At 47.8% G+C, this 11158-nt stretch overlaps 1 protein-coding gene across 2 annotated transcripts; it reads right to left on the bottom strand.

Annotated features, from left to right (window-relative positions):
• Positions 1-353: 353 nt before the first annotated feature.
• Positions 354-10631, bottom strand: RAB5IF (RAB5 interacting factor). 2 transcript variants are annotated; one of them, XM_045980391.1, is made up of 4 exons: positions 10275-10626; positions 8371-8474; positions 2122-2251; positions 354-900 (listed from the first exon to the last, which is right to left on the bottom strand). In XM_045980391.1, the coding sequence occupies exons 1-4, from the start codon at positions 10386-10388 to the stop codon at positions 859-861; spliced, it is 390 nt and encodes a 129-aa protein (XP_045836347.1). In that variant the 5' UTR covers positions 10389-10626; the 3' UTR covers positions 354-858. The 2 variants fall into 2 exon arrangements, with proteins under 2 accessions (XP_045836347.1, XP_045836348.1); XM_045980392.1 differs by lacking the exon at positions 2122-2251 and having other exon boundaries at positions 10275-10631.
• Between the last annotated feature and the right edge of the window lie 527 nt (positions 10632-11158).

The following is an 11158-nucleotide window of genomic DNA, read 5'->3' as shown; positions in this document are numbered from 1 at the left end:
CATTTTGTGGCTTATCATGTAAACCTGCCTAAGCTTTCCTGGCTACAGTGGCCCTGCCACCTTGTGGCCAAACACAAAATGGCTCTTTCTGGGTCTAGCACAGTGCAGTGAGGTCAGTCACGTCTCCCAGCACCAGGCAGGGGCATCAGAAGTCACTAAGCTTCTCTCCACAAAGCCAAGGCCACAGCCTACACCAACTCTAGCCCTTGATTTCTCTGCTGCCCATTAAGGAAAGAGAGACCTAGCCGGAGCTGCTACAGGAGCAGGGAGAGGAGGTAAAGGATGAGGTTGGAGGGCAGGGGTCTGAGGCTAGAGGTGAGGTGGGAAGAGCTTTAACAGGTATCATCAACAGATTTTCAATTAAAGATCTGATTTATTCAAGTACCCGAAAACATTCTACAATGGAAACTGTTATTAGATGATGCTTGTACTGTGCTAATGACCACGCACATACTGCCACACTGTTTTCAGAAAACTTGAAATGCCACTGATAGTTTAAAAACTGTACACCTGATGGAGAAGTGAGGAAGACAATTTAATGTTTCATCCGGATCCAGAGGTGCATCAAATTAAACGACAGCTCCCATCAGCAAACAGGTGTTTCATGATGATATCCAAGAAGAAATGGTTGGTGATAGACAATTCAGAAATGCTTCTCCAAAAGGCGGTTGGTTCTTTAAAAAGTTTCAGATCACAACCCTTGCAGAAAACACTGATGCCCAACACACTGATTCTCGGTCCAGGAAACATGGGTCTTCCAGGTTCCATGTGGCTGGGGTGTCCCTACAATCATGTTTCTGTGCTGTAACTATGACGGTCCCTTGGACCGGACAGAGAGCAGGTGGGGTCTGTACACCATCAGTCATAGTGGATGGCAGTGTAAAAAATGATCCAAATAACCTAGAGAGAAGACAAGCAATGGTCACAGATCACCTAGGTCAACACAGGCCCCTATTCCACAAAAGAAGTATGTTAAATAATGTATGCATGGTGGGCTTCTAAGGGCTATTCAGGGCAACTGGACTGGAGGCCTAAACAATTTCACTGAAATCAAGCTGTGTCTAAGAGAGCCCAGGGTCACCCACCAGTGCTCCCAAAGGGACCACAGACAAGCTTCCCTCTCAACCAAATAGTGACTGGAGCACTCGGGGGTAGAGTTATAGATGTGGAAATGATATGGGTAAAGTATCAGGATTAACAACAGAAGTGGAATAGAAACCACCAACATATCCTGTCAGCTTCACATCAAACAAAGCAGAGGTTCTCAAAACTGGCTATTCATTGCAATCTCCTGAAACCTTTAGTACGTATGTATGCCCAGGCACCCTCACCCAGAGATTCTGATTTTACTGATTTGCGCTGGGGTCTACAAGTTTTAAAAAATTAACTTTTGAGATATAATTCACATTTCATAAAGTTCACCTTTTAAAGTATATAATAAATACACACACACATACACACACACACACACACACATATATATACACAATACAGAGTTTTTAGTATATTCACAGACTTGTGCAAAGATCACCAACTGATTCTGGGACATTTGCATCATCTTCAGTTTCTTTCCATTTCCTCACAGTCCAGCCACCGGCAACCACTAATCGACTTTTTATCTGTGTGGATTTGCCTATTCTGGACATTTTACATGTAAATGGAATCACATAACATGTTTTTGTGTCTAGCTTCTTTCACTAAGCATAATGTTTTAAAAATTCAAAGTTGTAATCCCTACCAGTACTTTATTCCTCTTTACGGTTGAATACCATATGGCTATACAACATCTTATTTATCTACTGACCAGGTAACGGTTGTTTATGCTTCTTCAGTTATTATGAATGCCAAACCTATTTTTAAATGTTTCCCAATTTCTACTATGCAGCCAGATTTGAGAATCAGATGTAGAAGCTGATGACAGGCCCTGGGTGTGTACACCAACAGGGAGACTGCAGTGTACCATACCACATCCTTTGGGACAACAGGACTTGATGGAGGAAATGCCCTCCAATCCCTGGAGCCTTTTGAAAAATGGTACCCTGATCACACAGTGTAACCCAAACAGTGTGCTCCGCGGGAGAAACGAGAGGATTTACTATTATAACTGTCAGCTATACATACCATGAACAAGGCAAAAGATGTCATAAACCCCTCTTTTGTGAGCTCCCATGTGCCACCATATTCTTCCTCATCTATCTGTAGGTAGTTGCTGAAGTAGAGATACAGGACTCCTGCATTGATCAGGCAGAATCTGGAGGGAAGACAAGCACCGAACACAAACTATGAGCTCAGAAGACTCAGAACTCCCACGACCACAGTCCAGACTTACCAAGACACTCATGGTTGCAGTTAAGTAGTTGCGTTATGGGGGCAAGTGAAAAAATACACGGACCTAGACCCTTGATGGAACTGCCCAGTGGCTGAGCTAGAGACAAAAAGAGCAACTTTTTTTTAGATGCCCAGCGAAAAAAATTTTAAATTTAAACGCACATAAAACTTCTCCAGGCCCTCTCACAGTAAGACAGCATGGTAGCTGAACCATCCCAAATAGGACTAGTACCGGACATGGGCCTCCAAGTAGCTCCCGCTGGGGTGGGGTGGCCACGGGACAGACACATGTTAGGCTGCTGCTTCCTGGCCTAGTGGAACGAGCAAGCACACTAAAGTAGCTCATGGGTCCATTCCCACTGGGAGACAGTGTCCGGATATGCACTGTTGGCTACGCACCTGATGCAACGGTGAACACTGCTGTCCCTCAGCTATTGGTTAGGAGGAGGCCAAAAACAGAGAGCGGTGAGCAGGGAACTGAAACCAAAGGTTTGTGAGCACCTCCAGGAAGGTCTCTGATCCCCCATCTTGTATTATTTAACTAATAAAGCATTTAGAATGCAGTGAGGTGTAACGTTACCATCCTGATCTACTTATCTCTTCGTACAGTCACCACGTAAAGGTGATTTTTATGAACAGATCAACACTTTATGATCTTCCAAGCCACAGGATCTAATCTATTGGGGGGCTGTAAGTCTTAGGTCACACTCCTCCTGAAGGCTGGGGTGGAAAACACAAAGAACTGGTTCCTCCTAATGGATGAAGTGTGGGCTGGCATGGGGCAGGGCCATACAATGCTGTTGAAGAGTGTCAGTCAGTATTGGGAGCAGACCCTGAGGCTGTTTGAGCACGAGACAGACTATACATATGTCCGAAGTCCAGTTTTCTCGTTTTCATTTTAAAAATTTTAAGTAGTCTCCACACCCAACAGGGGCTCGAACCCCCAACCCTGAGATCAAGATTCACATGCTCTACTGGTTGCGCCTGCCAGGCACGCAGAAGTCTACTTTGTGAGTAGTTAGAGTATGGGCTTTCTCATGAGTTGGGGAAACAGGAGCTGGGAGACTGGTTTAGACTTGTACCATGTTTTAGGACATGAGCAGAAATAAAGCTTGAGGGGCACCTGGGTGGCTCAGTGGATTAAAGCCTCTGCCTTCGGCTCCGGTCATGGTCCCGGGGTCCTGGGATTGAGCTCCGCATTGGGCTCTCTGCTCAGCAGGGAGCCTGCTTCCCCACCCCCCGCCACCTGTTTCTCTGCCTACCTGCGATCTCTGTCAAATAAATAAATAAAATCTTTAAAAAAAAAAAAAAAAAAGAAAAAGAAAGCAAGCTTGAGGACAGGGACTGGGAAATGGCTGAATGGAGAGGCAAGAAACCCAAAGGCTTCAAGCCTAAGGACCTGGGAGTATAATGGTTCCAGTTAACAGGCAGGGAGTCAGGAAGAACAGAAGGTTTTTCTTGGATTTCACACAAAATCCAGTCCTTGGCTTGGCCATGTTGTGACCACATCCTTATCTTCTGCCAGAAATCTTGGGACTCAGCCAATCTGGCTGCCTCTCTCTGTCAGGAGTTTCATTTTGTTTTGTTTTTGAAAGACTGGCTTATTTATTTTAGAGAGAGAGAGCGTGCATGCATGTGCGAGATGGCAGGGGGCCAGGAAGGGCAGGAGAGAGAGAGAATCTTCAAGCAGATTCCTTGCTGAGTACAGAGCCCAGTGCAGGGCTCAATCCCAGGACCCTGAGATCACAACCTGAGCTGAAATCCAGAGCCAGGGGCTCAACCGAGTGAGCCACCCAGGTGCCCTGTGGAGTTTCATTCTGGACAGGCTGTTAGTGGTTCCAGACAAAGACTACTAGCAGGACTCAGAAATGTCACTCTCGGGGCGCCTGGGTGGCTCAGTGGGTTGGGCCGCTGCCTTCGGCTCAGGTCATGATCTCGGGGTCCTGGGATCGAGTCCCACGTCGGGCTCTCTGCTCAGCGGGGAGCCTGCTTCCCTCTCTCTCTCTCTCTGCCTGCCTATCTACTTGTGATCTCTCTCTGTCAAATAAATAAATAAAATCTTTAAAAAAAAAAAAAAGAAAAAGAAATGTCACTCTGGGACTCAGCTAGTAAGCTAGGGATGGAGAATGGCTGAGCCTCACTGAGAGTCTCTGGCTATAATAGTGGTTGCTTAGTGATAAGAGATCGGAAGTATAAGGAAAAAAGGAGATTCGGGATAATAGAGAGAAAAGAGGTAACACAGCCCCTGCCTTCCAAGGGTCACAGAAACACGGGCATTTAAAAGTTTGGTGGTCAAGGGGGAGGGCTCAGGAAAGGACTGGAGCTCAAACTGAGCTTTAAGGATGGGCATAAATCCTATATATTATAAATGAGGGAGAGAATTACACAGATGTGCAGACAAAGAAATGAATGTGCTGGACTGGGGTTGAGGGAAAAAAAACCTTAAAAAGACTCTCCAATCCATTTTTAACTCTATCCTAAAAATTCCAATCAGAATTTTAACAAAATAATGAACCTCTAACAAATACTCTGATTTCAGGGCTGGGAGGCTACACTGATAACAATAAGGTATGGCCCTGCTTTCAAGGATTGGTGGGAATTCAATTTGGGTTTTAAAAAATTTTAATAAGCATTCACTGAACACCTATTAATCGTGGTGCCAGGTTCTATGAGAGACAGGCAAGAAAGGAAGATGCAAAACTTCCTGTTCTGCAGAACAGAACCACCACTCAGTTCTCAAAGTATAAATAATGAGAACAGAGAAAATGGTTTTACCTTAATATGCCCTGACTGTCACCATACCAGAATGAAGAGAAGCCAAGGTGGAGCCCAGAGAGAGGGCAGTTAAGGCGGAAAGCGGAGAGGAGAGGGTCACCAGAACTGAGCACCAAAGCAGTCTTGCCCTAAGCCCAGGCAACTGGGTCAGACAGATGGAGAAGAGGGAGTGTGTGTGGAAAAATAAATGTCCTTGGGCCTTTTCCAAGAGCAAGGGGAAAGGTGCCAACCAAAGGAGGGATAGGATTTGTTTGAAGTGAGAGAAACTGGCTCTGGCAGGACAGCCTGGGACTAAACCCCAGGAAACAGGCAGTTCTGAGAAAGTGGTACTATGGGTGAGCCACTCCAAGGCAAATTCACTCCCAAACACCTCCTTTACTGTTTTGTTTTTTCCTTTTTAAAAAAGATTTTGTCAGAGAGAGAGAGAGAGAGAGGGAGAACAAGCAGGGGGAACAGCAGGCAGAGGGAGAAGCAGACTTCCCTGCTAAGCAGGGAGCCTGATGTAGGACTTGATCCCAGGACCCTGGGATCATGACCTGAGCCAAAGGCAAATGCTTAACAATCTAAGCCACCCAGGCGTCCCTTTCCTCTTTTTTTTAAGACTTTATTTGGGGGGCGCCTGGGTGGCTCAGTGCGTTAAAACCTCTGCCTTCGGGGCGCCTGGGTGGCTCAGTGGTTTAAGCTGCTGCCTTCGGCTCGGGTCGTGATCTCAGGGTCCTGGGATCGAGTCCCGCATCGGGCTCTCTGCTCAGCAGGGAGCCTGCTTCCCTCTCACTCTCTCTGTCTGCCTCTCTGCCTACTTACGATCTCTCTCTGTCAAATAAATAAATAAAATCTTTAAAAAAAAAACAAAAAAAAAAAACCTCTGCCTTTGGCTCAGGTCATGATCCCGGGGTCCTGGGATCGAGCCCCACATCAGGCTCTCTGTTTTGCGGGGAGCCTGCTTCCTCTCTCTCTGCCTGCCTCTCTGCAGAGTTGTGATTTCTCTCTGTCAAATAAATAAAAATTATTAAAAAAAAAAAAAGACTTTATTTGGATGGCTCAGTCAGTTAAGTGTCTGCCTTCGGCTCAGGTCATGATTCCAGGGTCCTGGGACTGAGCCCCGTGTCAGGCTCCCTGCTTAGCGGGGAGCCTGCTTCTCCCTCTCCTTCTGATGCTCCCCGTCCTTGTGCCTTCTCTGTCAAATATATCAATAAAAATTAATTTAAAAATTTTATTGATTTGACAGAGGGAGAGACAGCAAGAGAGGGAACATAAGCAGGAGTGTGAGAGGGAGAAGCAGGGAGCCCGATGCGGGGCTTGATCCTAGAACACTGGGATCATGACCTGAGCCGAAGGCAGATGCTTAAGGACTGAGCCACTCAGGCGCCCCTCCTGTTTTGTTTTTTTTTTCAATAGCCATTTTTAGCACTCTTTGTAAAGCTAATCATATGACTGCAGTGAACCATTTATGGAGTGCATATGATGTACTAAGCACTACATTTAGGAATTTACTTGTGTTATCTCATTTAGTTCACACATCAGTCTTAGGAGGAGGGCACTTTTAGTGTCCTCCCCTTTCCAGTGATGAGAGAATGAAAGCTCAGAGAGGTGAGCCCAAAATTATGTAGCTTGAAAGTGGCAGAGCTGGAACTTGAATCCATTCTATAGTTAAAAGAAAAAAGAGGGGCGCCTGGGTGGCTCAGTGGGTTAAAGCCTCTGCCTTCGGCTCGGGTCATGATTCCAGGGTCCTAGGATTGAGCCCCGCGTCGGGCTCTCTGCCCAGCAGGGAGCCTGCTTCCCTTCCTCTCTCTCTCTGCCTGCCTCTCTGCCTACTTGTGATCTCTGTCTGTCAAATAAATAAATAAAAAAAATCTTAAAAAGAAAAAAAAAAAGAGATCTCTAAATAGCTTAACTCATCTGCCACAGTGGCAAGGATACTAAACTAACTCTGGTCTTTGCTATATTATTCCTAGATTGGGTGACTTCAGAGAAATCTCTTAGGAATCCTGCAAGATGGGAGCAAGGGCTCTGAACCCGTGTTACTCTCTCCTAGAAAAGTGGTCTTGGGAAGAAGAGGGATTCCCTCTTGTCTTCAGACTGCCTTCCCCCTTTCTCTGACCTTTTCTCGTAGGCCTTTTCTTTCACAGAAACCTCAAATGGGATGACCAACATTCTGAAGAGTTATCTATACACCTCCTCCAACAAGGGAAGACCTATGAACCCCAGGTCCTTTGTCTCCTCACCATCACTCAGAACTCATCACGTGTCCACTCCGTCAAAGTCAGGCAAAGCATAACAAACTCTAACGCCTTCCTTGGACAAATGCTTTGCTCAGTATCATAAATTAAAAACCTTTTTTAGTTAGAAGAGGAGATTATACATGCCTTTTGGGTTATCTTTCGAGAAAATAGGAACTCACAGGGATTTGAAATCTGTTTCACCCTTTTCACCCTACAGTGAGGGAACAAGAGATGTGATCACCCCTAAAACAACCAATGTGATATTCCATGGTTAAGGATCATAGTTTATATTCCGGGTGTGGAAAAAAAAGAAAAGTTCACAAGCTTGCCTGTCCATTTCCCACTGTAGCTTACCCACAATTCCTATCTTGAGACTCTACTCCTACACATCGTTTTAATTCAGTCTGGTGGGCATGCGGACTCATCACTTTCAGTCGCTTGTTAACAAGCTGAGCCAAGACCAGGGGTAGGTGTCAACTGTGCTGCCACCGGCCATGGAAACACAGTAAAAAGTGAGGGTGCAACCTCCTACTTCCTCACTGCTTTTAAAAAGTAGGGATCTGAAATAACTTCTGTCCAAGCCAAGTTCCAAGACATCCAGCACAGTGCCTGTATAAGGCCATCAAGTACAGAAGTTCCTCTACTTTCCAAATTTCCATCAGTACAAAGGTCATGCCAGAAAACTAGATGGCCGCTACCAACAGGCAGTGCAGAGCCTCCTGCATGAGATCACTTTGGATCCATAAATGAAAGGACTGCTCCAGTCCGGTCTCTGGAAAAATAACATGTCTAAACGAAGACGTTCCCAGGCCTCTGAACTGAGAAATGCTGCACCTAACCCAGGAGTGCCACCATGGGGCTCCTTTTCTGCTTTTGTCACTTCGCTCTCTCACCCATACAAAGTCATCTCCTCCCCCCTCCCCAAGTCATCTTAAAATGTGTGTGTGTATTCCACCACTTAGTAATGGCCCTTTCCATAAAAAGGAAACAAAATCACTACGTGAGCAAAACTGATACAAGAAAATGGAACATACCCAAGACTTACCCAGCTATTCCCAAGAAACCTCGCAATGGTAGCACTCCCCAAATAACACCTAGGACCACAGCAATGATCTGTCGGAACCAGTAGATCACATCTAAAAACTCATCCTGTGGAAAGAAAGAAAGAACGCATGCATTATCTGCAGTGGATGCCACGTGAAAGAAAACCTCTGTAATAGGTGAGGAGTAAAAAAGCTTGCTGCTATAAACACATTTTCCATAGAAATGTCTCCAAGAGCAATGGTACGTAGTTTTCTGATCTCCACTTCTTATACTAAAACACGGTTTAAAAGAAAAAAAAAAAAAAAAAAAAAAAAAAAGGATATATTTCTCTTAAATTTTCTCTTAAATGAGGACTTTTGGGCCTGTGTGCTAAAAATTCCAGGAAAATTATTTACTTTTTTTAGAAGCTTCAAAAATGAAATGACTTGTGATGAAACGGCTGTGAAAGTAACTGTGCTATTGGCCACAGAACACTGACTCAGAGGAGAGACCTAGGCACACTATCCATAGGCAGAAGGGCTGACTGTTAACCTACTCAGCACCATCTTCCTGCACACTGAATTTTAAGCAACAAAGAAGAAAGGAATTAGAAACAAAAGTGCTGAAGGCAGGTGCCAGCATATCTGATTTTCATACAAGGACGCTGAAGACTCAGGTTTCCGACCTGCCCCAGATTGCAGAAACCAGTCCTTGTACAAGAAGGAAGAAAGAAATGACACAGCAGATCATAAACGTTTTGCAAGAGCTGGGCAGGGCTGGGGGCAGGACAAGGGGACCTTCAGGAAGTACCTCCCATCCCTCTCCCCCCCCCCCCCCGGAGCTCCAGGAAGGAGGACCCACTTCATCGGTCCAGAAAAACAAGGGAAAAACTGCAAATATAACATTCTTTTCAGGCCAACTGGAATCAAGCTGTCTGTGTTGGTCCCTTCCAGATCATGGGGCAGAGCTGGGGAGTGCCTACATTCAGATCTTCTGAAAGCATGTGACCAGTGTAAAAATCTTGAAGCCCCAATAGTCTCTCAACACACATTTTGTGGTTTCGCCCTCTCCCTCCCTCTCTCACACACCTCCAAGAGGCGGTTTCAATCTCCCTTCTCGCAGTTATTAAGGCATTTGGTATTTCTCATCTAATTAAAAGCAATGGCAGCTCACCTTCAGTAACCCTCATCACGTGCTAAAGGCTTTCCTGCACCACGGTACCCCACTTCAGAGCTGTTCTTTTTTTCTTTTTTTAAAAAGATTTTATTTACTTATTTGACAGAGATCACAAGTAGGCAGAGAGGCAGGCAGAGAGAGAGGAGGAAGCAGGCTCCCCGCTGAGCAGAGAGCCCGATGCGGGGCTCCATCCCGGGACCCTGGGATCATGACCTGAGCCGAAGGCAGAGGCTTTAACCCACTGAGCCACCCAGGCGCCCCCAGAGCTGTTCTGAGAACTGAGTGAAACAATGCGTGGACAGAGCACCTGGCAGAAAGTCTTCGGTAGAAGACTGTTACCGTTACTGTTGGTACTAACGACCGTATTAAGTAATTCATTCGGAGAAGACAAGTCACTTACTGAAGATCCTACTGGGAGCAAAAGGCGGAGGTCGAATTCAGCTCACTCTCGCCGTTCAGGCATACGCCCTGCCCGCGGGTGGCAACTCCTGTGCCCCCTCCTCGCTGCTTCCCGCGTGACCCAGTCGGCTTCACTCCGCGGTGAGCCCCGAGCCCGGCTGACAGGCCCGGGCCCGCCAAGTTCGCCCCGACACCTTAGTGCCACCACCACGCCGACCCCCCGCCCCGACCCAACACAAGCCAAACACTCCGCCGCGCCCGGACCCGGCAGCGGCAGGCTCGGGCCTGTCCATTCGTCCCCGAGTCCCAACCGGCTCCTCGAACCTGCGCCCTCGCCAGGTCCCACCGCACCTTGTCTTCCCAGGCTGCGTCGCTCCGCAGCACCTTGCTCCAGACAGACACTTTGAGGGCCCCGTTGGCCAGCTGCGGCTGAGGCGGCTCCTCCTTTCGCCGCCCGCCGCTCATCCTCCCGTCGCGCCGCCCGGGCCGGGCGAGGGGCGCGCGGGCCAGGCCAAAAGGAGTCGGGCTCTGGGGTCACGAATCACGGCGCGCAGAGCGGCGGCGACAGCGACAGAATCACTGGTCAGGCTCCGTGGCGCGCTGCCGCTGCCTTCACTCGGCCAAAACGCCGGCTCGGCTCGCTGGCTCCGCCGGGACCAGGCGCTGCGGAGGGAGGAGCAACGTAGCGCCGCACGTCCTCCCGCCGACGAACCCACGCAGCCAATCGACAGCCGTGCAAGCCGTCACCTCCGCGCAAGCGGTCTACGCGTGACGGAAGTGACGCCAAGCTTCCGCCAGGCGCACGGTATGGTGAGAGGGAAGGGACAATCTAGGTGGGGTGGTGACGCGAGCGCGGGGAGGCGCTGTGGCGACTGGAGAACGGCATCTGGATAGAGAGACGAGGTTAGACTTGAGCGTCGCCCAGCCCTCCACGGTTTGTCCCATACAGCAGCGGGGCAGAACGCTGCCCTGTTTTTCCGCGTCTTTTGGAGCCCAACACTGGCTCCCCGGAAGTCCCAAGCGTCCCCTTCAGGATTTAGTCCTTGCTCGTTTTCTCCCCTAATTCCGTAGGACCTCTTCCAGATGTAAACTGTTTTCTGTATTAATTTCGTGTCTCATCTTGGCCCAGCACCCTTTTTTGGCAAATGTGAGACCCGAGATCCAAAAAGCGGAAGAGATTTTCTAAGGCTACATGGCAAGTTGGAACCAGCTGAAAACTCCAGGGGCAGGGGGCG

The sequence above is a fragment of the Meles meles genome, chromosome 16 (assembly GCF_922984935.1).
Source record: "Meles meles chromosome 16, mMelMel3.1 paternal haplotype, whole genome shotgun sequence".
Lineage (NCBI taxonomy): Eukaryota > Metazoa > Chordata > Mammalia > Carnivora > Mustelidae > Meles > Meles meles.
This window is presented reverse-complemented; position numbering and strand designations above follow the sequence as displayed.

What these genes read in the sequence shown, in the direction of transcription:
- RAB5IF (XM_045980392.1), bottom strand. Translation starts at nt 10,388, where the DNA reads ATGAGCGGCGGGCGGCGAAAGGAGGAGCCGCCTCAGCCGCAGCTGGCC. An exon ending in ACGCAGCCTGGGAAGACAAG is followed by an intron (nt 8,475 to 10,274) that starts GTGCGGTGGGAC and finishes TTCTTTCCACAG; the next exon opens with GATGAGTTTTTAGATGTGAT. An exon ending in GGTTTCTTGGGAATAGCTGG is followed by an intron (nt 901 to 8,370) that starts GTAAGTCTTGGG and finishes TCTTCTCTCTAG; the next exon opens with GTTATTTGGATCATTTTTTA.